Here is a 25476-nt window from a genome sequence, read left to right on the forward strand (position 1 = left end):
GCTAGTCTGGAACAAGCTTTCTGCAAAATAAACTGCCTCATCGAGACATTCTTTATTAGGTATCTATCACTAACCTGATCCAATAATTCTTTGTGGGAGCTGCAATGAAGTGAGAAACAATGTTTCATAAACCCATCAGTACCCAGGCAGCTTTAGTACCTCTGAAGCAGTAATAGCCTGGCCAGCCCAGTCAGCTTCTAATCAAATTAGAGGAGCCTGTGCAGGCCTGTAAATCTCACCTGGAGCAGCACTACCCTCTAAAGAAAAGTCAGTGGTGTAGCTGTCATCTGGAACTTAATATTTTAATGGAGCCATTCAGGGGGCTCAGGACAGAAATACTGCTCTCCCAGTGGTCTGTGCTGCTTGAGATGTCCTGGGAAGAAGGTTTCTTTAAACTTTTCATCATCAGAAATCAGACCATTTCCTTCCACAGTACCTTGGGGAGGCCAATGAAAACACTGCTCTGGCACCTTCCCCCAGACTCCCACTCTCCCCAGCACTTTTCTAGGGTTGCACATATTGAACCTGCTAAAATGCTTAAACTGTCACAGCTTTTGGCACATCCTCACCCTGGGCAATGTTCCCGTGGCCAAGAATCACAGCACAGTCTCCCCTGGGGATCATGCCTTGCTGGTCCCCCCAGAAAGGCTCCTTTTCCCACACACACATTTTCACACATTTCATTGTTTGTCTCCCATCCATTTTCCCCCAATGGTGCTGAGTAAAAAGGAGAATTGAGAAGGGCACTGAAGAAATGAAGTGGTGACAGTAGGAAGCACTGAGGGTCCCAGTGGGAACATGAGCAATGCTGATACACTTCTCTGGTGGAGATCAGAACACAAACAAGGCATGAGCTGTTAAAGCCCTCCCCTGCAAATAAGGGGTTGGATCTCCCAGCAGTCACTCCCAAGGCCAAGAGGCACAGAAAGAAGAATCACAGCTGGGTTATCTCTGTTCCTCTGTGCCCTACCAAGGCCAGTGCACCCCAGGGAGGTCCTACCTGGGCACAAGTCTTCCATTACAGCCATGGTTCCTTCAGGATTGCACCACAGGAAACCTGTGCTGGGGAAACACCACACCAGGGCAGCTGAGTTTATTCTCACAAGTAGAAGGGAAATCAATCACTGGAGCAAAACAGGCGGGGACAGTCACGTCTGCATACACAGTTTTCAGAAAACACATTAAAAATTTATTTTAAATATATTATAAAAGGAAGTCCATTCAACTTTAAAAACACTAGGCATTCTATCAATGATTCCCAATTTATGAAAGCTACTACATTAAAGTGCTACAAGTCCTTTACCACCCCCAGATATTAGGCTGTTGGTCCTAATACGCACAAAATAAATACACACTGATTCAAGAGGCACCATCCAGTTTTACAGAGAAAATGCATGCAGTACAAGGTACAGACAAACTTAGACCTAATCACCGAGATCCTAGAGAATGCATTTTGAAACCAATTCCCTTCTACACCCCAGAGGCTAAAGCTATTTGTTGTTGTTATCATAAGGGCTAAGGTTTCAGGCTGTTAGCTTGATCAGTTTTTATCTTGTTTTGTGGCTGAAGTTCACATTTGTTTGCTCACTATCAGGGATTAAGACTTTTCTCCAAGAATTGAACTAGTATATTTAAAACCACATTGATCCAATGGCTTTATATAAACTCCCAAATCACTCACAACTGCTGGAATCACTGAAGCCTTTTGGGTCATACAGAAGCATCAAGAAAGCTCAAATGCAGTCAATTAGGGAGTGTACTCAGCTAGCAGAGGCAGAGTCAAAAACAGACACAGGTTTTTTAGTAGGGTTTCCATGATCTATCATTGCCTAGTTCCATACAGATTCTCCAAGCTAAAGCATGGCACTACAAAGTAGAAATCAGAGCAGGAGGTGAGCTTATTTTGGTTACACTTCAAATTTATAATGTGAATAAATCAATCTGACTGGTTAATGAGGAATATGAAATGAATTGATGAGTCTGTGTTGAATGCTGATGGCAATTTCAGATCTCATTTCCCATTCTCCACCCACCACATATCTCTCCACTTGAACCAGGTGAAGATGTGCAGCTTGTTTTAAAATCTGGACTCAAAACTCATTAGGTCAGAAAATAAAGCACTTAAAGGTGAATCCTACACAAACTGGGGATAAATAACAGGCCATGGCAGCTGGGGAGCACCCAGTGCTCCTGACTCACCAGCCAGCTCCCTTTGCTGTGTAACCTGTGAAAGCACCCAGAGTCCATGAGCCCCAGCAGCTGGAAGGGGCTGTGGGATGAAGGTACACCTGCATCACTTGGGCTGTTTCACACTTGGCTTTACCAGGGCTCTTCTGACTGCAAGCATGACAGGCTCGCTGTTCTCTCCAATCAATTCCAAGTCCCTGTCTATATCCTGAAAGACAATTTAGAATAAAATCTTCTTGCTTTTCACCTGGCAGTTCCATGATTGCCCAGCCTGACTGTTAGGAGATGTTTCCCCTGGGTGATGTGAGGCAGCAGAGCTGCTGTCACAGCCCTGCAGCAGCCCCAGAGCACTGTGCTGCTCCTGCACTGCTGCTGGAGCCTGTTTGACTCTCAGGGAGAAGGAGAGTTTGCTGACTGGAACACTCCAGTAGTACAGGAAAGCAAAGCCCTGTGCACAGACTGCTGTAAAACCAACCACAAGGAAAGTCAGGCTGAGAAATTGCTTTCTTGCTACTTCTGTATTACAGATTTTAATACACTCTTGAAAAAGTTTCCCAGTGATGGAAGGCATCAGCTTCTTCTGAAAGACACTTCTGCTACAGATTTGATATGCTTTTGGGACTGTTTGTGATTTGCATACTTAGAAAATAAAATGCAGGATCCTGCATGCCAGTGAAATCATGAGCCTTCACCATGAGGTGAAACATCCAGCAGCTCACCAAGACATCTCCCAGTACAGCTTCAGCTGTTACAGCACACCCAGAGGAAGCTGCCAACCTTTCCAAGTCTCCCTATTAGGAGTGACAAACCTCCCCAGAGTCATTAACCACATCGATTTAACAGAGGGAGCCCAGGAGCTTCTGAATTACTGTTGTTCACACAAATTTTGCACTGAAAATCAGACATTTAGAAAAAAAAAATCCCACACACAAACCCTGCAGGAGTCAAGCTTTCTCTTCCATCCTTATCCCCCAACCCCTTCCCCTCTCCTCTCTTGTCCAGCAAGGCACTAGGAAGTGGTTCAAGTTTAAGCATTTGCTGTACATTTACATTTAAAAAGGCACATCTTTATTTTAATGATGCTGTATTCCCCTTTCAGGAAGGCTCACACTTTCTTCTATTGTGGTTTGAAAAAGATAATTAATTTCCTAGGTATGAGAAAAGACACCTTGCACATATGAGAGCCCCAAACCTATTTACTGTCTGTAGGCCTTAGAGATTAGCACCAGTATAGATCAACAACAGCTTCAAGAGCAAATCAAAGGATTTTTATGCAACATAACACACACCCTGTTGTCTGGGATTCTGATACTTAAAAGCAGCAAAACTTATGCAGCCACAAAGAGAGGGGTATTTCAATACCTTTGGGGGGAAAATATGAAAACGTGTATTTGGCATTAGATAATCACCAGTATTTAATCTCCAGTCTCGACTTGCATGCAGATGTGAAGATTTGATTATGTACTCATGCTTTAGTGATTTTGCTTACAAATAACCAAAAGTAATTAGAATAATTAACGAGATTGCCCTGCAAAGGCTCAGTTAAAGATGCAGATGATAAAATACAGCTTATATTTCTCAATCAGTGGATGGTTGGCTAATATTAAGTCTTTGCATTAGTCAACAAAGCCTCTAGGGTACTGAAAAGTGTAACTGATGCAAATAATTAATAGCTCAAAGCCCAGAGAGCTAGTCAGAAGCATACAGAATTTGTGAGGCTCTTGCCACACTCAGATCCCAAACCTTCAGAAAAAAGATCAACCACACTGAGATGGACCTGGTACAAACACTGACACCAAATCTCTGGTTTCTGTGTACTGGTGGTGGTTTGCAAACAGGAATTGCCTCAACTATTGCCTAATCTGTTGGTGCAAGCTGCTAAGAGCTGACCTTTCTCTCCAAATTAAGATCACCAAGTGGTAAAAGACCTGTTCATTGCTGCAGCTCTCTCTGAAGCAAGAATCCAGTGAGCCAAGCAAGGGCTCCCTTCACAAGGTGAGCCCAAGTACAAAGCAAGCCATGCAGTTTAGAAACAGAAGCTAATCCTCTCATTAGAAAACTAAGACACACAGAGCTGCAACCTGCAAGCAGAACAACCTACAGTCCATTTATAGAATATGCTGATTGTGTCCCAGTTATAAAAAACTAGCACTGCTCATGGACAAACAGCTTCTTGTTCCACAGGCATTAAAACATTCATAAAGACATCTAGTCAGGCCATCTAGTGGCTCCACAGTCAGCACTACTCTGCTAATGAGAGCATTAATAACTGAGGGAAAGCAGCAGTCAGACACAAAGTGCTGGAAGGTGACTCAGGCTCCCACAGAAATGCAAAGGGATGTAATGACAGACATACTGTAGTAACTGAGAACATGTCAACGCTGCTTGAAGCTGCTCTCACTTCCATCCAATACTGCTGCAGAACTGTCATTAGGGAAGTCTAGGACTGTTTTTTATTTCTTCACTCCCAAAATCTTAGATACCAAAATTTGCAAAGCCTGGTCCCAGCTGCAATGCAGTGCCCATGTTTCCTGTTCTCCATGGACCAGCTAAGTTGGCAGGAAAGGTCAGACATGGCCTCAGCTGTGTGGATGAGGGGTGGAAATGATTCTGAGCCTCCTACTCACAGACTGGAGAGTTTGGGCACAGACAGCTGTGTCCTTGTTTGCTCCCAGCTGCCAGGCACAGCACCACATGGCCTCCAGCACATCTGAAACATGGGACACAACCCTACAACTGGCAATAAAAGGGCTTTTGCTTCTGGAACTCTGCAGAGGGAGCTACCCTGCTTGTTTTGGGACACCAGGGAAGCATCTCCTTGCCTTCACATGAGAGACATCCCAGAGCAGAGCTGCCCTGTGCCTCTGAGGAGGGGCAATGTTCTAACCAAGCTCATCAAGCATCCCACAGGGGTTTCCTCCTCATGACCCCAGAACTGGGTGCCTGCTGCCTACTTTTGCAACACCCCTGCATGGGCAGCTAGACAAACCAAGGAGCTGGGCAATTCCTGGCAAAGGAATCCTGGTCACTAATTTACACAGCATCTGTTCACTGCATCATCATTCCCAGCTTTTACCAGAAAATGCCACTGCTCCCTTCAGTAAAGGGAACTAGTAAATGTGTTTTTGCAACAACTTCATTTTAAACCAGATTTTTAAAAAATACTTGCTTCAGATAGACTTGAACCCATGGTCCTCCATTCATTCTTTAGTGTCAGTACATTCCAGCTCCTGGGATGAGACAATCCTGGTTCATGTCTGGCAGATCCCACAGCCAAACCAGCAGGGGTAACACCTTGCACTGCTCACTCACTGCACAAAGGACAGGGTACCAGGGAAATGGGTCCATCAGTCCCACATCTCTGCTAAAGCAAACAGATTTGCAGTCACAGTAAACTGTACAGTGCTGTGGGTGCTGGGAAATGAGGAGAGATTAACAGCACATTTCCACAAGGGTAGAACACCACTGACCACAGGACTCAAGAAACTACAGAGTGATGAACAAATGGATAAAGACCAATGGCTAATCTCAGCCCTGACTTTATTATCCTGAATTAATCTGCTCACACCAACTGTAAATTAACTTAGCCTTCAAAGCTCTAAAGGAAGAATGGAAATTGTCTTCACGCAGTAGATTTAACTCAGAAATCCTAGAGATGTCTGTGCTAAAAAGGTTATAAGAGGCAAATTTGGAACCTGATATCCAAAGGCTCTTAGCATAAAGTCTTTACCTGTAAGAACTTATTATTTAAAAACCCTCTGCTAATCTTTCACCTTGAAGATTCAACAGTGAGTGACAAACTGACTGCAAAGTGAATGGAGCAGAAACTCAGATTCCTCATGGCTAATAACAACAGCCATATTCCCAACACTTGGCTGCACTTCCACTAGAGCTCATTCCTTCATCAGAGCTATGATTTGGAAAGTAATAATACTCAACCTGTTTGAAATATATTTGGTTCTAGGCAAAAAAATACACATTTCATTTTACAATAATGGGCTTTTTTTTTTTTTTTTGATTGGAGGCTTAAATCTTGTCTTCAATATTCTACTTATATGGAGTTTGGAAGATAAAGCACCTATGTGGGAATGCTTCAGTGGGTGGTATAGCAGCTACAAAAAGTCCTGCAGAGTCCTGGATAACAAAAATCATTTAACACCAGACCCCAGTGGGAAATAAAACAAAACAAAAAAGGTAAAAATTAAAAGCGCCATTTGAAACACATTCAGACTCCTCTAAAAACAGAGTTTCTGTTCAGTCTCAGCACAGAAGTGGCTCTGGCAAAGCCTTTAAAATTCCACCATCCCCAGAAGAGAAGGATGCAGCATCTTCACAATAAAGACTGGCCTGCTAATTAACCTTCTCCTGAGATTCTCCCTTTTACCTTCATTAAGTGTTTAAAAAAAAGTATTAAAAAATTTTTCTGTAACCCTCCCCAGTAAAAACTATAATTGTAAAATATATATATATATATTTTCTCTCAGTCTTTTAAAGATCAAGGTTTCTGTTAAATTTCTCCAAGATGGTTGAGTTTGTGTGTTCAAATATCCACTGCTGTGTTGGAGATGAAGGGTTGCAGCTGTTCATAAAGATCTTTCGATCACTCTCACTGCAGTCCATACAGCTGCTGCTGACTGGGTGGTACAGGGTCTTGTCCTGGAGGAGAGAAATTTGATGTCAGCTTGCTTAAGTGGAGAAGAAAAGTTGTTTTAAAACCAACAGAAAGAACTCTTAAAAACAAATTTTGTCACTTGGGCATATCTGACGTTGTTTCACATTTAACTGGTTGACAAGTGTCTGGGTTCATTCCCACCCTTTCCAAGAGAATGCAGCCCCATCCCTCACCTGCACTGGGACCCTCTAAAGCTTCCCAGGGGCTCTCAATGGGATCCTGCTGCATCCCACTCCTACCAAAGCAATGCAGCCCAATCCCTCACCTGCACTGGGACCTTCTAAAGCTTCCCAGGGGCTCTCCTGGAATCCTGCTGCATCCCTCTGGGGCACCATGCCAGCAGATTGCAAGGACTAGGACACAGCACTTAGACAAGAATTTACTTACCTGTGGCCTACAATAGTATTGCTTAGTAGGAGAAGGAATAAATCCTTATCTACTTTTGGCAGGACATTTCATGCTCAGAACAAACCAACACTCAGAGCATCTCTTTGCAAACTCAAGGGCATTGCACCACCTCACTGTCAGCTGTGGGGACACTGCACAGAGAGTGTCCCCTGCTCAGGAGCCCTGGGGTCCTCACCTTTCTAACCACTCAAACAGGGGAGTCACCTCTTTTTAACCAAAGGCTGTCTGCACATTCTCTTATTACAGCTACACAAAGAGAAGGAATAAAACGTTGTGGTGACATTTTCAGGAAACGTAAGCGCCTCAGGCAATTTGACACCTTAGCTGAGAATACACCCACACACACAGACTCACTTTTCTGTATCTCCAGAGCTGGTTCCCCTTCATTCCATGACAGTCATAGAGGGTCACAGGGCTGCTGTGGGAAATGGCATCAAAACAAAACTTCTTGGTGTGCTGAGGATCCCCTGGACGGATGTCCTCTCTCCAGCTGAAGGTGAAAACCTGTCAGGACAAACAGGACCCTCACAATGGCTGGTCATAATACTTTCACTGGCAGAATGCTGCTCCCTGTGCCCACAGGGTGGGGATGGCTTCAAGGAGAGGACAGTATCTTCTAGAGGAAAAACTCCTGCTGCCTCTGGGGACAGGGACTGCTGACCAGGGGACCCTGTACCAGCTGTGACACAGCATGTGAAACGAGACTGTGCTGCTGCAGCCAGCCATGCTGGTCAGCCTGGGTACCAGAGCAGCCCTGGATGCCTCTGCAATGCAGACATACATCAAGGATTAAGTGAGCAGCTGACCAATTACAGCCCTTCCCAGCCAGCAAAAAAAGTCAGAGAGCTCCAGCAGCTCGGAGTTAACGCTGGCAGTGAACACCAGAGGCTGCACAGGCAGCCTGCAGTCACCTTGAGAAATTGTCCCACACCCCTGGGACAGGAGAGCAGGAGCCACAGCTTCCCACCCCACCCACAGGAGTGCAGGAAGGGCAAACACTGGGGCGTGGTTTCCTGATGCTCCCTTCTACTGACCCTGCAGTGAACTCTCAGCACTCCCAGGTGAAATGAAGGAGGGACTCTGGAGAGCTGAGGAGGAGTTTTAACTCCAGTAACTGAGCACAACCAATGCCTGTGCCTGGCAATGCAGTGCCCTGATGAAAGGGCAGCACTGGCCCATGTGCTTCTGCAGGGCTGCCAGCCAGCATGCCTCCCTTCAGTCCCCAGGGAAAAGGCTGTTCTGGAGGCTCCTTTGGAGGCAGCTGGAGGTGCAGTTCTCCTCAGAGATCTCTCATGGGACACTCAGAAAGGCAAGTAATGATCAGGGTGCTGCTATTTGAAGCAGTGTGGCCAAAAACTTTTGAACAAAGAAACTACTTTGTTCTTGGCTGTCTTTTAAATCCCTCTTGAGACAGAAATTACCACAATCATTTAGGCTCAATGCTACTCAGAAGTTCAAGCCACATTCTCTTCCTAAACATAAGCCAAAACTAATTTTCAAGATCCTCCTGACACAACAGAGGCTTAGTTTTGGACTGTGCCTGAGTAAATTGGTTTTGTTTCTATTTTTCACGCATCAAATTGATATGCAACAACCCTCTGTCTCCTACTACTGAAGCCATTCCCTGAAGAGTTATGCATGGCTCTGTAATAGAGGCATTGTTTTCTTGATTCTTTCTCAGCTCAGCTGCTACAGTTTAGACAAACTAATATTTTCCTCCCTTCTGTTACAATAAAGCTGTCGTTTCTGGCACCTCATATGTTGAGAGGGTGAATCTATAACCTGGCTGGTTTCATCTCCCCAGCAATGGCTGGGTGTTTATAATGCATTTGCCTCCTGTCAGGAGGATGATAGTGAACAGTTATTGAATGCTCCTGCAGGTTCATTAATATGCATGATGCTCCTCTATCACTTCTTTCAGCACAACCTTTGAAGTTAATATTCACTTTGTTACATATTACAGCTGCCTTGTTACTGGTTTATTGTTTTGGCACACGGTTTTCTTGTCATTTCTTTTGTTCACTCTGAGAACTTCAAAGCAGAAGTAAAAGCTCTGCACAGCCTGCCAGGCTCCAGACCCCCTGTGCCACGAGCACAAGCCACATCCTGTCCCAAAGCACAAGCAGCATGTGAGCCTTGGGGTGCACCTGACAGCTCTGAACGCCCTTCCTTCCTTCAGCACTGCTCCTTGGAACCTGCCCCTGCCCAGACTCAGGGGCTGATGCTTTCTCAGGCTGTTACCTGCACGTTGTTCCATGCTGCCTCTCCTCTGTCCTTCACACAGTTTTCCAGCCTCAGTGGGGATCCCAGGGCTCCATGCTTGGTATCCACACACAGTCCAGTTCCCACATTGCGGATCTGAAATAGTGAATTAATCACTGAATCTCTGAAACAGTGAATTAGTCACTCAATCTCCTACTCCTAACCAGGAAAGAAAGCTCAAATAATCTCAAATTTCACCAGTATTTGCATGAAGGTAGTTTTCAAGATTCCTGTCTTAACTATCAGTCTGAGCTGGAGAGTAACAGCTGGAAGAAAGCACAGAACCCAAAATGGGACCCAGCTGTACCCCCAGCACACAGCAAAACCCAGCAGTGACAGGACTGCAGAGCCCACTGTGGGCTGGGTTGTCTGGTGGTGCCATTTTCCACAGGTCTGTACCTTGTACCTCCTCTCTTAGGTCTGTACCAGTGTGAATATTCTGTAGCAAATGTACAATGAACACTTCTCTTCTAGATTCTTAAGTAGTTCGGATCTGTGAGTTACTCTTGTGCTATAGTAAATTCTACATGAAGCTTTTGTTGAATTATATAACTTAAGCTATAGATTAAGTGCTGTTAAGTTTAAGTGCTGTTAAACCTGTTGGTTGAGTTCAGAGCTAAGTTTAGTAAGAGAGTCCACTCTGAACCTTGTGACTCCACAGGAGGATCTCCCTTACTCTTTTATCCTTACCCTTTTCCATCCCTAGTCTTCACACAGGTAATTTTTGGTTGATTTCAATTTTAGATTAATTGATTTTAGACTTTAGTTTGCGTTTTTTCTGTGTGCTTTAACCTCCTGGAAAGTAGTAGAGTGAACCTTGCCAATAAATTTTGTCATGCTTTCACTTTTATATTACACCTGCTTTTGCCAACACCTTTGCCAGTGATTCTCTGAGCGACCCAAAACACTCAGCCACGAGAGCTGGGTGTTACAATTCACAGCCTCACTTCTGGGGTGGTTCTACTCCCAGAACACAGCTGACTTTCAAAAATACAATTGGTTTTCCTGATTTTCACATGGGAAAGCCAAGGACAAGAGTAGCTCAACACAGTTGTGAAGCCCTTTGGAAATACAAGATTTCACTATTGCTCAGCTGCCGCCACTCCCTAATCCTCCCTCTGGCATATTCTGCTTTCTACTAAATACACAACATGCAGAACAAGCCAAGTCTCTACTCTCGTTGGAGCTGTGCACTAATAGAAGCAGCTGCCTGCCCAACTGCCTGCTTTGATCAGGCCAGAGCAATGGTAGAGGAGCTTTGGGTTTTGAAACATCAAGCAGATCTTTAAACACTCGCTCGCACCTTACTCACAGCAACTGAGGCACATGGGCAGCCTTAAAAAACCAAACTGCAGATGTCAGAGCACAAACTTGCCTCTCCCCAGGCAGCTGCTGGAGGCTCCACTGGCGGGTAGAACTTTGGCAAGTCCCAGGCCACCTCGTTCATGAACCACTTGAAGCTTTTGCAGTTGAGGTTGTTGCGGAGCTCCTTCTGCGCGGCGACGTCGCCCGCCGAGAGGTGCCGGTACTCGGGTCTGCGCTGGTAAATGTACTCTGCGTACTCATCCATCCACACCTCAGCCACCCTCTTCAGGTTCTGGGGGGGAGAGGGAGAGGGGAAACCACCTGAGAGAGCTGCACAAGCCACCATTAGCATTCAGAGCAGCTCGCGTGTTTTCGCTCAGAAAGGATTTTCATTCACATCCACTCTTCCTCTCCAGCTTCAGGACAAAGATTATTTTTATTACTCTGTAGTTCCAAGGGACTTTTAGAAAGATATTTTCAGCTGAGGTCAAAACAGAATCCTGGCACTTGGCCATTATATCTAGTTCCTTGTGGCTAAGAAAAACAACATTAATCAAAAGTTGTTTTTCTTTCCTTTTTTCTGTAAGGAAAGTAGTCAGAGCATGATGCTGGTAAATACCACAGGACATTCAAAGGTCTCTGACAAAAAGCTGCTTTCTTAAATCCTTCTTATTGCATCTTTTATATCCATCTAGGAATGGGATTTGAAGTACTCCCTTCTGAAAAGCTCTAGTTCACAATACTCTTTCTTAGCACTATTTTTCCATTTTCTTGGGTAAAACTCTTGAGATACCTCAGGAATGCAGAGCTTTCAGGTGATGACCCTTCAGAATAGAAGCAAAGGGTTTTACCTTGTGCCAGCAGCACATTTCATGTATTACTGTAAAGCTTAATCCCCTGTGCACCTCCAAGACAGCAACAAACACCACCCACTCAAGACAACCTGCTTGTCACAGTGCCCTAGAGAGTGCTGGAGCTTGGGCTGCTCTCACAACATCAGGCACATTCTTGGTGCCCCTTGGTAATGTGCCATGTGCAGCTGTGACTCCTCACCTGAAGCTGCTCAGTCCAGCAATGATCATTTACTGCCAAAAAAGTTGGGAAGCTCAGAGTGAGCAGTGTGCTGATCCTGCCCCCAGTGCAGCCTGCACACAACAGGAGCAGGTGTTTACCTCAAGGTGTCTGCTAAGATGCCAAGAAACAGCCTTTCCTACCTCTCTGCTGTCTCCCTCCAGCTCTGTGGGAGCTCACAAGAGCCAAATACTTGAAATCAAAATACTGTGAATCAAAAGAAGCACAGCTCCCTCCTGAAGAGATGGCACAGACAGGAGAGTGCTCTGTAGCTCTGACAGGTCAATGCTGGGCTGAGGAATAAATCCAGATCTATAACTGGGGTGATGCCATTAAAGCATTGAAACACTGAGCAAGCCTTAAGATTTCAGAACAGCAGGGCACCTCTCTGAGGTTTTTAGTTTTGCAGCCTTCCTGCTCCTAGGATGTTTTTCTCCCACCAGAGGGCAATGCAATCCCTCCTCAATTTGAAAATTAGCTAGAGAAACCAAGTGCAGGATAGAAGAAAGCTCTTTCTTCTTTGGGCTACACTAGACTAAGAAATAAGATGGCACGGACCATTCCACTGTGGAAAATTACAGCTTGCCCATTCAGTGGTCTGTGATGCTTGAAGTTGAGAGGTCTTTCAATCACCAAAACCAATCACCACGCTGAAGCCTGCTGCTCTTAGAGAGCACAGCTATAAAATGACTCAAGTTATTATACAAATAAAGCCATATCTTGTTTTTATAGCCAGAGCTGATCACAAAGTCCCTGCCCAGCAGTGGCTGATGTCTGGAGCATGGCAGCTGTTCACACACACATCTGCAGTTCCCTGGGCTCTCCTCCCTTTGTGCTACACATCTACCACTGCAAAACTGCTCAGCTTGCACTGTACAAGTGCAAATTACAGACAAAACCCCTAAATTTGCCTCCCATTGTGGGGTGAGAGCAGACAGCAGCACAGCCACACTGCAGTCAGACTCCTGCTGTGGGGAATGCCACTGTCACTTACTCTTGCCAGGCTGACTCCTGTGGGAACCTTGTATGGAACATATTTCCTGTAGATATGGCCAACTCTAGAGCAAGGGATGTCCTCCATGCGACCTCCACACATCCATACCTGTGGAACAGCAAACACATTCAGTCTTGGCTTTATGGAGGAAAATGAAAAAGAAAAGACTTGCAAGTACTAAAAAAACTTAACCCAGATTTTTACATTAAAGTACACTCTTCCCAAATCCCCTCCCCTCCCTGCCTTAGTCCCAAATCCTATAACAACCTGCTTAGAGCCATTCAGCAAGCTTTGATTTAGCAAAAGTGCTCTCAAGCCTTCTATACAGAAAAGAGCAGGGAAAAAAAAAATCCAAGCAATGAGAAAACAGCACACACCTTGCTTTAAACTGATATATGTTATTACAGCAATAGTAACCACAACAGTTAAACTGGGCTGCCATAAAAACCCCTGGGTGTGGGTTGTGTAACGAGGCTGTAAAAGGGAGGCCATCTCCCCAGTACAGGTGGTCATGTGTTATGCAAAAGGCTCCAGGGAATTCATGAGCCTGTTCAAGTGCCAGAAATCAGAAGAAACTGCTACTTTTTCCTGTGGTTATCACTGCTCTTTTATGGTTTCATTGCTGACATTCATTCATTGCTTTTGCAGCCTTACAATTAAGTGGAAATCTCTGCCTGGTGAACACATAAATAGCTTTAAAAAAGCCCTCAGGAAGTCACTAGCACACACTGTTAAGTTGGAGATGACTACCTTGATGCTTGGTTAATGTCTAGAGCAGGCCCAAAAGCTTCCTTCCCCATCTGGGAAGATTTCACTTTGTGCCAGCACTCTGCAACAACTTTCTTTTATTCTTTATAGTGTGGATGTAGGAATTTTGTCCAAGTGGAACAAAAGGAGACACTTTCTAAATCAGTCAATCTACCTCATTAGGTTTAAGAAATATTTCTGTGTTTCTCAGAAATATCCAATCAATACTTAAAGAAAAAGTACCCTTTAGATTGCCAAAAAAATGACTTTCTGAATTCCTGAAGGGAGGGACTGCCTTTGCCCTTCTGTTTGTCCCCAGATCCCATGAGAGTGCCCCAAAGTCATGGATTTTGGTGCAGTGCTCCTGGTTTCCCTGTTCACTGGGGCTAATTTGAGCCACCACAGTTCACTGTACAATGAGCTTAGTCAACAGCTTCACACAGAGCAGGCAATTCCATTAATATTCTACAGTGACAATATTAAATACTTAGCTCGGAAGAGAAATATTTGGCCAAGGCTGCTGCATAATTATTAGCTCTGACACTAAAGTCCTCTGGAGTTTCAGCTCTGTCTGCTGGCCCTAATAATTACAGTCATTTGCTGACTGCATATAACCTAATGGAGGTTGGTTGCTCTCAGCTAGAGAAATATTTTTCATGGGCAACTTCTAAAGTTCAAGGTACTTAATTACATGTCGTTATGGTGAGAGAGACAAGAAGGAAGTTGACAAACACTCCTAGAGAATTTCATTCCTTTTGTCCCTGCTGTGTCCTGAGAGGCTGGTGCAGAAGAGATGAAAAAGAAACTAGCACTCAGCTTCTGTGAAGTTTCTTATGGAATTAGAAATGCTTTTTATTCTGCAGTGACTGTGCTTTTGGCTGCAAAGGGCCAGAGCGTGATTTCACTGCTGGGAAATTAACAGGCTGAGAAAACAAGAATTTGGACATGGTTTGTGTTTCTAGGACAGAAATGGTTTGTGCAAAGCTGTTAGAGCTGCAGCAGACCTGGGAACCATAAAAACCCTCAGGAGCAGCAGCAGAAGCCCAGAGCTCAGTTGCACAGACACAAACTCCTCAATAACCTGCACTGCACCCTGCAGCAAGCAGCCTGAGGGGCTCACAGCAGCTCATTTTGGTGTAACACAAGCCTGGCTGCAAACACAGCCTGTTCTCCTTGCTGCCTGCCCACGGGATGCCTCACCTGCCCTGTCTCTAAGGAAGGCTTTCAGCCAGGCCACCACAAATGCAGTTTTCTGGAACATGATGTCCCTGTGTAAGCTGAGCAGCAGAGCCCTGCAGTCGGTACAGCTGGAGAGGAGAGAGCTGTGCTTGTGCTGCACAGCTGGAGAGGCAGCAGGAGTGGGAAGATGGACAGAACTGATGGGCCAGCAGCTCCAAGCTGGTACAAGACTCCAGGCAGAGATGACAGCATCACAGGAACACATGCAAAGTGATCAGAAAAGCTACTTAACTGAGTTGCTTAATAAGTAAAACCTAACATCAGTTTGACTTACTCTTTTTCTTGCTCATGCTTTTAAAATTCTGCAGTGGAGGCAATGGAAGGCTTCCTAATCCCTACCAGCAGAGCTCAGTGACCCTTTCAAGGTATTTTGTCACCTCTGTGCCTTTTTAACGTTGCCTCACACTGCAAGTGACAGAATGGCACCCGTAGTACAAATCTAATTTTAAAGGCATGCTTTCCATTCATTCGTTGCTGCTTTGATTTATTTTATTAGTGAGCTGCTTTGTGTGGTGACAGAACTCATTACAACCTCCATAAAGACAATTACCAGTCCTTATCTATACAACTGGAAGAAAGGGGAGAGGGAAAGAGCGTGATATGCATTGGTAAAACACAGCTAACAAAAGCATTAGAAAGCCAGAGCTAAAGGTCAGAGAATCGCATCCAGGGGTCTGTCAAAGAGTAAATGCAAGAGAAGCAAACCCAAAATAGCTGTGTGCTAGCTGAGGGAATGCTTCCACTCACTTACTGATATTTGGTTGTTTTTAAACAAGAGTGCAGTTCCCAGGCATGACACACCAGAACGTACACTGCTAAAAATACTGCGCTGTCAGAGAGCTGAAATGGTGCCGGGCTGTGGGGCAGCACCTCATGCCTTTCCCACAACACTGACTGTCACTTGCTGCCTTCTCTAGGCCTGTTTCTTCTAGGTGTTTTACACACTTTGCCTCACTCCTCAGCTGACATGACAGGAAAACTCAGAGCCTGAACCTGCACCTGATTTCTAACAGCCATTTATGCCACAAGAACAAGAATTAAAGCTGGTCAGGCAGGCAGTGCTTCTTACAATAATCTAATCAGATCTCATCAAGAGAGGACAGGAAATTTCTCTTCCTCCTCAGGCACAATTTTGCCAATCTTCATTTTGGGCTTGGAATCCAGCAGCTGACAGATCTAGAATTAAAGGAAAACCTGGCTACACTGAGGTCAATGGGCACACTGAGCAGATTTAGCTAAGGCCACAATCTCACCCTAATAATAAAAACTACACAAGGGAAATAAACTAGCACTGGTGATATTGCTTCCATCTTCCCAGCAGCCTGGAGAGCTGTAACTCCATATTCATAAAGTGACTCCAGAGCCTTTGATTCAGTCAGTATGCTGTGAAAGCAGCAGATAATATGCCACCTATTCTCTACATGGGAATGTTATGCTGATCCAATTCCCTTTCTGCAATTTCAGAAAACAATGTCAGGTAAGACAGCTGAACCTCTCCTCTCAAACACACAATACAATGCTGCAGTTGGTGTGTGAACACAAATTATCTGGGTATACAAGGTTTATGGTTTCCAAAGACTGCACCATGATGAGCCAATGCTTCCCAAGAGAGGGGAAAAACACAAAGGATAGTTAAGCCTTGAAAATAAAGCTGCTTCTGCAAGAGACAACAGAAATGAAGACCATGGGATGGACCAACAGAGAGCAGCTGGCTGGTTGTGTGAGCACACACTGAAAGGTGGGAAGAAAAGGGCACAGAGGATAAGTCAAGGGGGTTCTCTTTATAACAAAGCAGGTGAGAGGATGAAAGCAAAGGCAATAACTGAGGGAAACTGTAATCCTCTGTACTGGAAGCATCAGCTGCTCCTGCTGCTGGGACGTGGTGCTCTCTGAGAGATTAAGGCAGCCCATGGGGCACTGGGATCTGTGTGTTTGCACAGCACCTTCTCACACACCACACACCCGTACAGCCTCTCCTCACAGTCTGCAGCATTTGAGAGCAATGACAGCACTTTCTAATAATCACATTTCAGGGAGTGGAGGGGAGCACTTCCCTGCTGCTGCTTGGTGGGAGGCTGCTCAGGAACCTGAACCAAGGAGAGGGTGCACAGAGGCAAAAAATTCAAGGCAATGGTCTGAAACTGAACTGTGCATCACCAGATAGGAAGGGAGAAAGAAGCCACCCTGTACTGCAGCTGAGAGCCTTAGAATTAAGCAGCATGTGTTGGCTAAAAAAAAAAAAAAAAACCCACAAAAAAAAGCAGCAGAATGCCTGGCCTGTTCCAGTGTGGGCAAACGTGAGCTGCTGCAAAGTGGAGTGAGGATGTGCCTGGAATGAGCAGTGCAGGCTCACAATCAGCACTGACTTCAGCAACACAAGCAGAAATGCTGTCAGAAGGGATCCCTTGGCAGCTGCACCCAAACTACACACCTGCCAGAGCCCAGGGGCAAAATGGGAATCAGAAATGTGCTGCTGGCATGGGGCAGAGGAGAGGCAGGCATTAGACATGTGAACAGAAGCTGTGCAGCACTTGGATTTGTTGGAAAATATGGAACATGTTTTAAGCTGTGGAAATCAGAAGCAATCCACGTTGATGGTTTGGGAAAAGGATCTGGAAAAATGCAATGACCTACAATGACCAGAATAAGTGCAATGGCTCTTTTCCTATTGCTGCAGCAAGAACTGAAGACCACAAGTACTAACCAGCTCTTTTGTCTCCCTTTTAATGGTTCTTTTCAGGGAAACTGTCAATTTGGCTTGTTTGCACTGAGTCCTTTGAATTTTATGACGGCTTTACAATCTCCAAATTACAAAGCAAACATCTCTAAAACTGGAATGATTTATCACCTGGAGAGGGACATTCTGAATTCTCATTCTTTACTCTTCAAGTACAGTGTGCAATTAAAGGACTGAGAACCACATCACTTGGATCTGAGATACAAAGTACATCTATATTTTATTTATGCCTACACAAGTCAGACATATCCCTTTTTACTCTTCTGTTTCCCCATAACCAAAAAAATCAGAGACTATGTATTTATGGAAGAGAGGCGTGAAGCAGTTTAGTGAAGATTTATGTAAGCCAAACAGAATAGAAGCCACAAAAATACTGGAAAATAGGCAACACCATCTCAAATAAAACTGAGCATAGATAAGTGCTGTATAAAGTAGCACTTGCAGAAGGGAACAGTTTAAATGCTTCACACATGCTGCTCCAAATTAAATGCACTTATGTCAAAAAAAATGAAGTGCTTACGTAGGCAGCTGATAAATTGTGTTTAGAAGAGGAAAGCTCCATTATAACTTTGGGTAAAGAATTGAGTTTTGTTTCCACAATCAGGAAGATAAAAAAAAGAGATCAGGAAAAACTGCAAGAGAGGAGAGGTGACTCCAAAAAAGCAAAGAACCCTCCCTGAATGAAGCCTGCTGAACAGAGGAAAGGTGACAAACGCCCCACAGAGACAGCTGGGAATGCTTGTTCACCCTCTTTCTAAAATACAGGAACTCACTTCAAGATCAGCAGCACCTGGGAATTCACCTGTAAGCACAGTGCAGACTGATCTGCCTGCTGTGTCTGAGCAGGAACCCCCTGACAGACCCTGAGCTGCTCTGGTGGCACTCAGGGCAAGAGAAGGAAGCAATGCCCGTTTTCTGCTTCAATATGGGATGGATAGAACAACTCATTCCTTTCTGAAGCAGAAACTTCTGTTTTAAGGGATAGCTAACACCCAGAAAACAACAAACCAGCAGTGAAGGTTAGAAAGTTCACCTCAAGTTTTTGTCCCACCTACATGAAATGTTTTCTAATGGTGTTTGATGCACATGTTTCATACAAAGTTCAAGGCTTCTAGAGTTTGATCTACCCTCTAGCTAAATATTTTCTGAGGTGTTAAACTGATGCTTTCTCTGTTGGCTTGCTTGAAAATTTCTGCTCAATAGGAAGCAGAGACAGCTGATAACAGAAATACGTATGATTTCTAAAAAGAAAGGCAAGAGATTCCTAAATAAACTTGTTTATTTCCAGTCTCTCAGCAACAGAGCCATGTATTTTAAAATAAAGGCAAAACCAGCAAAGCACAGTCCATGAATGGCCAAAAAAAGAATATGCTTAAGGCAAAACCAAATCCAAACCACAAAAAACCTCCCCCAGAAGTCCTGTACTCCTGGTGAGGCTCAAGAAGACCAGATCCAATGCAATGGATCACAGGCCAGCAGCACAGAAGAGTATCTGCCCCACAACACCCAGGGACAGGAACAGATTCTTTATTAAAGGTGGCCTGTAAATCTGGCATGCGTATAATCTGAATTCCCATGAGATAATAAATAATGTGAAAGCAGGTACCCCACACCTAAAGCCAGAGCTTTAAATTATTTGACAGTGCACCTTTAACTACAAAATCTCAATCTGTTTCTAAAGGTAAAAACATGGCTCTAAGCTCACCAGGAAATGTCATAGCTTCATGAATTCTATGAACAAACCTTCTATTCTTGCAATTCCAGCAGAATTATTAAATCTATCAGCCACAGATGAATGTATCAATTTATCTTAATTTCTGAAAATACACTGAGCCTCTTTCAGTGAAAACTTCATTTTTCTGTTGCACAATGAAAGAAAAAAGGGGGTCTTTGCAGAGATTAATTAAAGCAAATTTATCCCTCCATAAATTACCATCTCTGGACTGAAATAAAACACAGCATGTTTCAGAAGGGATAAGCAAACAGATGAATGAAGCAGTCTTATTTCCTGCAGATCAAGCAGTGTGACTGTCTGCTGTGGCACTGGAGACAAAGGGCTTGCCCAGCCACTGTCATCACTCTTGGAAACCAGAATTTTCAGAGAGGAAGAGCCTGAATGCTGCCCCTCCTGCAGAGAATGAGTGCCCTACACAATTTCATTACACACCACACACAAAGGTGGAATGGCTCCAACCACAGTGACACCCCCAGAGAGGGTGCCACTGTTACAGAGGACAAGGGACACCCAAGGTGACTTATGGGTTCTGGTGGGGAAATGATGGAACAAAAGGCTGTCTCAAAATCAGGGTCTTTTCTCCCAGTTTGCTGCCCAGCAGCACATGGGGTGTGTGTACGGCAGTGTGGCTTGCTGAGGATTGATATTCTCGGAACTGCACAGGGGCATGGAGATTCTGGAATCTGTTTTTAAGATTTTGTAAGGCTGTCATATCAGCCATGATTTGTCAGGGGAGACAGAATTTTAGCTGCTGAAGCCAAACTGTGCACCACATCCCTGCTGTTCTCCAACCTCCTGCTAAGGTCAGCTAGCTTAGACCAGCGGCATCCAGACACCTGTAAAATCAAATATTCAACCTCTGAAAGAAACCTCAAACAGAGTTTAACGTAGACATCTTTACTCAGTTTGGTCCAGGCTATGGGAAGGATTCTCCCCACTGAAGAGAAGACTGGGCACCTGCCTTCAGGGGTTTGGAACATGCTGGTGGGTTTCCCAAAATGGATTTCAGAGTGCGATATTCCAACCTAGCACAGGTAGCAGCAGTCTTGGTGGGTTACAGTGACTTGTTACTCTTTGTATGGATTTTTGGTCAGCTGGCTAACCCTTAAAGCCCTCCACTGACCAGCTCAATCAGTTAGTGGCACAAGTGTCCCCAGGCCAGGCAGATAATGACCCAAAGTCATTGCCAGGCACAGTAATGACTGCAGTTGTTGAAAATTTCTTCCTGGGTAAGTAACAGCTTGAGTTCCTCACAGCCAGGGTCAGCTGGATTGACTTCAGACAAAGCTGTTCTCCTCTCTGAGAACTCAAGCTGAGCACTGAGTCCTCCTGGAACTGGAATCCTCCCTCCCTCAAGGAGAAGAGAATTTCACATCTTGCCAGGTGAGCATTAAGCAGCCCCAGAGGCAGAGAGCTCCACACAGCTGACTTACCCTTGCTGGGAAGAGTGCTTGCACTGGAGCTGTGACCACAGAACAGGCACAGCCCAGCTAATCCTGCTCCAAAACTCACCCTCACAGTCACTGCTCACATCAGTGCTGATTCTTCTGGGCACTATCTCACTACTCCCAGCTCTTTCACCTTTAGTCACACATAAAAGTAAGGACAAGACAGATCATTCACATTCTGCGCCTCAGAACAAATTCTTACTTTTCAAAACAAAAGTAATTTCCAGAGAACATGGCTCACCTTAAAGGATATTTCATACTGCTCTCCTCCCCATATCTCCAGACCTGCATCATACCCTCCCAGCTCCCAGAACCACTTTCTATCGACTGCAAACAGTCCTCCAGCCATTACAGGAGACCTTAAGGAAAAACCAGACTCCATATTACAAACACATCACAAAGACACAGATCTCTAGCTAAACATTTAAAAAACAAAGCAAGATTTGACAAATATTCCTTCCACCACCCAGTGTTCCCAGTGCCTTTACAGCCCTGTCAGTGCATCAAACAGTTGTTTTGGGGTTATCGACTGATTTCCCACTTGCAAATGAGGAGAACCAGAGCAGGCTCCCTTCAGAACCTGCCAATGCCTCTCCTCCAAGCAGGGAGTTGACCATAAAGTGACAGGACACCAGCTCAGCCCAAGGGACCTGAATGCTCCACACAGCTCTGCTTCTATTGTAGGATTGAGTCTTTGAGTTTGACCTCAAAAAGTGTTTTGTTGGTAGGGTTTTTTTTAAACACTGCAGCATATAAAGGACAGCAGAACTGTCTCAATGTTGGCAAGCACAGCAACAGCAGAGCACAACTTGATCACAGATTTTCTTCTGCAGTGCACTGTAATAATCAAAATTGCTGTAATTATTCTGCTAAATTTTCTTCTTCCCCCACCTGGGAATGACACATAACCCACCATTGATTTGTTGTTTTTGGCAGAGCAGTAGGGATACTAAGTTATGTTTGAAAGATCTCAGTAATAAATGACCGCATTAATTGTTACACATTAGAGTTTTCAATGAAATGTTAACTTCTGCAGGAATTAACGTGGCAAAAAACAGCAATGAAAAGGAGAGTGTTCACAGCTACTACACAATGCATTTCTTTTAAACCAGCAAAGCAAACAGCTGCCAAAAAAGCAAGTAGCTTAACACCAGCTCCTGGCTTTTGCTGTGCTGAGGTGTAAACCAAGCCTGCAGCAGGGTGTTATTTCATTAGCTGGCTCTTAGCAGCTTCAGTGACTTACTCAAAGGGATCACTGGGATCAGGTTTCTGTAACTCAGGAGGAATAGGGATCCTCTTGTAATACATCTCCCAGTCAAACGCCCCTCGCATTGCATCTCCAGCCTGGGTCTCGTATCCAAAGTGGTCGTGATCAATGACATCAATCATTGGGCAGACGATGGTCTTGCGGTTTCGGGCAATGCGATCTGAAGATGGGAGAAACATGTCAGAAAACCTGCACCAGCTGGTTCCTTTCTCCATGAAATTACGAAAAAAAAGAGCATCAAAATATGAAGTTGTCCAAGAATGACAGAGCTTTCTTCCTGTTCCTTCTCTCGTGAGCAGATGCTCCAATTTATATCAATTTATCTGCTACTTCTGCAATCACTGAGAGAAAAACACCAGGCACCCATCACCCAGAAGCAGAATGGGAAGACACAGCCACACTACCACAGAGAACTGACTGGCAGGCTAAAACCAGACTTCTTGAACTCGGTGAGCAATCCTCATTTCCACAGGTGACCAGGATGTGAACCCCTTCTGTGCAGATCCAAATGCAGGGAATAACCCACTGCACCACCCAGCCCTAATTGCCACACCAGAATCTGGCAGGAAGCATTTCAGACTAATGGCACAAGTACTCTCAGCAGGCTCAAGAAATGCAAGTGTTACCTCCTCCCCTCCAACCTTTTCTTCCAACCAAATAATACAACACAGGATAAATTCCTGCATAAACATCTGGAATTCCTTAAATACTTTGTTACTGAGATGGTCTCTTGTTGGAAGTTAGCTCTCAGAGCAGAGGGGATAAAATGATGTTTCAGCTTCCAAAACACATCTCACAGAAATCCTTTCTGTGCTTTAAAAACCAAAGCATCCTCTCTGTGTTCTCATTTAAATGGCACTGGAGCTAATTCTGTCCTCCCTCCCTGGGGTTCATAAAGCTGCAAATGTTTCAAACTTTTGCCAAATATAAACTGTAGTGAAAGCAACAGGATAACCATCCATCAATCCTGCAGGAAAATCTGACTCTTTCTTAAACCTCTGCTTGACTATTGTTGCCACAGCCTATTTGAGAAAGTCACACCTCAGAGAGCTCTGACAGGTCACTGGCAGCAGGGCTGTGAAGGAGTTTGGTCCTGGCTGGAGGCAGGCAGGTACCAGAAACAGAAGGCACTGTCCCTTCAATTAGTCATCCTCGAAAGGAACTGACACCTCCTCAAAGATGGAGTGCTGCCTTGGAAAGGGGTGCCCATGTTCCACAAATAGACACCAGCAGCTCTCATTCACAAGAAATATTTTTCACAGCCTTACAGACTATGAAGTTAAATATAGTTATACAGGAGATAAAACCCTTAAAAGCTACTCAAAAACTGTATATAAAAAAAATGTATGTATCTTTTCTGTATCACAAAGCCATTCCTCTCTGCAAGCTGACATGATAGTTTACTCTTCTAGCAAGATGCAAATTATTTCATTTAATGAGAAGAATATGATTTCTGCTCTTTAATTAACAAAACCATATGACAAGGTTACTGCACAGTGCAGGACTCCAGAACAGAAAAAAAGTCTTGTACTAAACACTACAAATTGCCAACAATTCACTTGAGCCTTGCGGTCGGTTTGCTCTCTCTTTTACCCACTTACAGCGGGAGGGGAAAGCAGCAGGTGGGAATAACTTCAGCACCCCCGACTCACCTAGCAGAGGGGGCAGCCAGTTGACATTGGCCTCGCAGTGGGAGTCCAGGAAGGTGATGACGTCCCCGATGGCCACCGAGGCCCCCAGCATGCGGGTGCGGATCAGCCCCTCTCTCCTCTTGGTGCGCAGGATGCGCACGCGCGGGAACTGCGCCATGTAATCCTCCAGCCGCTTCTTCAGGTGCTCTGGGGGAAAGCAGACATTGGCACGCTGCAAAAAACAATTCCTTAAAATCCTGCCCCGGCTTTACCACAGGGAGATGGCTGTTGGAAGTGTGGACTCAACAGGTGACTGTGGTGGTGTTCACAAGGGTCTCAGGATGAGGGAAGAGATGAGAATCTTGACTCCATGTTTTCAAAAGGCTGATTTATTATTTTATGATATCTGTTATTAAAACTACACTAAAAGAATAGAAGCAAGGATTTAGTCAGAAGGCTGGCTAAGAACAGAAAAAGAATGATAACAAAATTGTGACTGACCAGACAGTCCAAGACAGCTGGACTGTGATTGGCAATTAATTAGAAACAACCACATGAGACCAATCAAAGATGCACCTGTTGCATTCCACAGCTCTGGGGAAAAGCAGACATTGCAACAAACAATTCCTTAAAATCCTGCCCTGGCTTCACCAGAGGGAGATGGCTTTTGGAGGTGTGGACTCAACAGGTAACTGTGGCGGTGTTCGCAGGGGTCTCAGGACGACGGAAGAGATGAGAATGTTGACTCCATGTTTTCAAAAAGCTGATTTATTATTTTTATGATATATATTATATTAAAACTATGTAGCCATGATATTTTCTGAAAAATCCTTTCCTTAGGATTTTTTCTCCTGAGAAGCTGAGAGGCCTCAGGAACAAAATGTAAACAATGGTTATCTGCTGCTGTGGAATGCAACAGGTGCATCTGTGATTGGTCTCGTGGTTGTTGCTAATTAATGGCCAACCACAAGCCTTTGTTATTCATTCTTTCTTTCTTTTGCTATTCTTACCTAGCCTTCTGCTGAAATCCTTTCTTCTATGCTTTTAGTGTAGTTTTAATATAACATATATCATAAAATAATAAATCAATACTTCTGAAACATAGAGTCAGATCCTCGTCTCTTCCCTCATCCTCAGACCCCGGTGAACACTGTCACAAAGCTATACTAAAAGAATAGAAGCAAGGATTTCATCAGAAGGTTAGCAAGGAATAGAAAGGAATGACAATAAAATCTTGTGACTGATCAGACAGTCTGAGACAGTCGGAATGTGATTGGCCATTAATTAAAAACCACCACACGAGACCAATCAAAGATGCACCTGTTGCATTCCACAGCAGCAGAAAATTATTGTTTACATTTGGTTTCTGAGGTGCCTCAGCTTCCCAGGAGAAAAATCCTAGCAAAAGGATTTTTCATAAAGTATGTCTGTGACAGGTAACAAATGCAGTAACAGGAAAAAGGAAATAAAGCTTACTGCTTTTAAAGGTCGAAAAATAACTGCCTAAGCAAGACTTTTGCCTAAGCATCTTTTGAAGATGTTCCAAAACTTTAGAAGCAATTAAACACAGGAGGGAAAAAAAAAAGAGGAACAAAAAGTATAGGATGAGAAAGAAAGAAAGAAGCAGAGGAAAAGAAAAAGGAATAAAAAGACAGCTGAGCCAGGAGTCTTGGATACTTGTGGAAAACCACTGTAATTTAGAAAAGACACAGGGGAATTGGTTTTCAGAAGTAAACCACACTCAGAGCATTTAAGTTCTCTGTGGTTTCATCA

General features: G+C 44.4%; 1 protein-coding gene across 1 annotated transcript in view; it reads right to left on the minus strand.

The window, feature by feature from the left end:
* Nucleotides 1-1085: 1085 nt before the first annotated feature.
* The window catches only part of GALNT10 (polypeptide N-acetylgalactosaminyltransferase 10), an 81955-nt gene continuing 57564 nt past the window's right edge, over nt 1086-25476 (minus strand). Inside the window, exons 5-12 of the mRNA XM_064724822.1 lie at nt 23725-23910; nt 22049-22232; nt 21047-21164; nt 12900-13007; nt 10905-11126; nt 9509-9625; nt 7622-7771; nt 1086-6843 (exon numbers count right to left, since the gene is read on the minus strand). Of these exons, the coding sequence (XP_064580892.1) occupies nt 6676-6843; nt 7622-7771; nt 9509-9625; nt 10905-11126; nt 12900-13007; nt 21047-21164; nt 22049-22232; nt 23725-23910 (1253 nt within the window). The 3' untranslated portion in view covers nt 1086-6675. The remainder of the gene's footprint in view (nt 6844-7621; nt 7772-9508; nt 9626-10904; nt 11127-12899; nt 13008-21046; nt 21165-22048; nt 22233-23724; nt 23911-25476) is intronic.

Source organism: Zonotrichia leucophrys, chromosome 13, assembly GCF_028769735.1.
Source record: "Zonotrichia leucophrys gambelii isolate GWCS_2022_RI chromosome 13, RI_Zleu_2.0, whole genome shotgun sequence".
NCBI lineage: Eukaryota > Metazoa > Chordata > Aves > Passeriformes > Passerellidae > Zonotrichia > Zonotrichia leucophrys.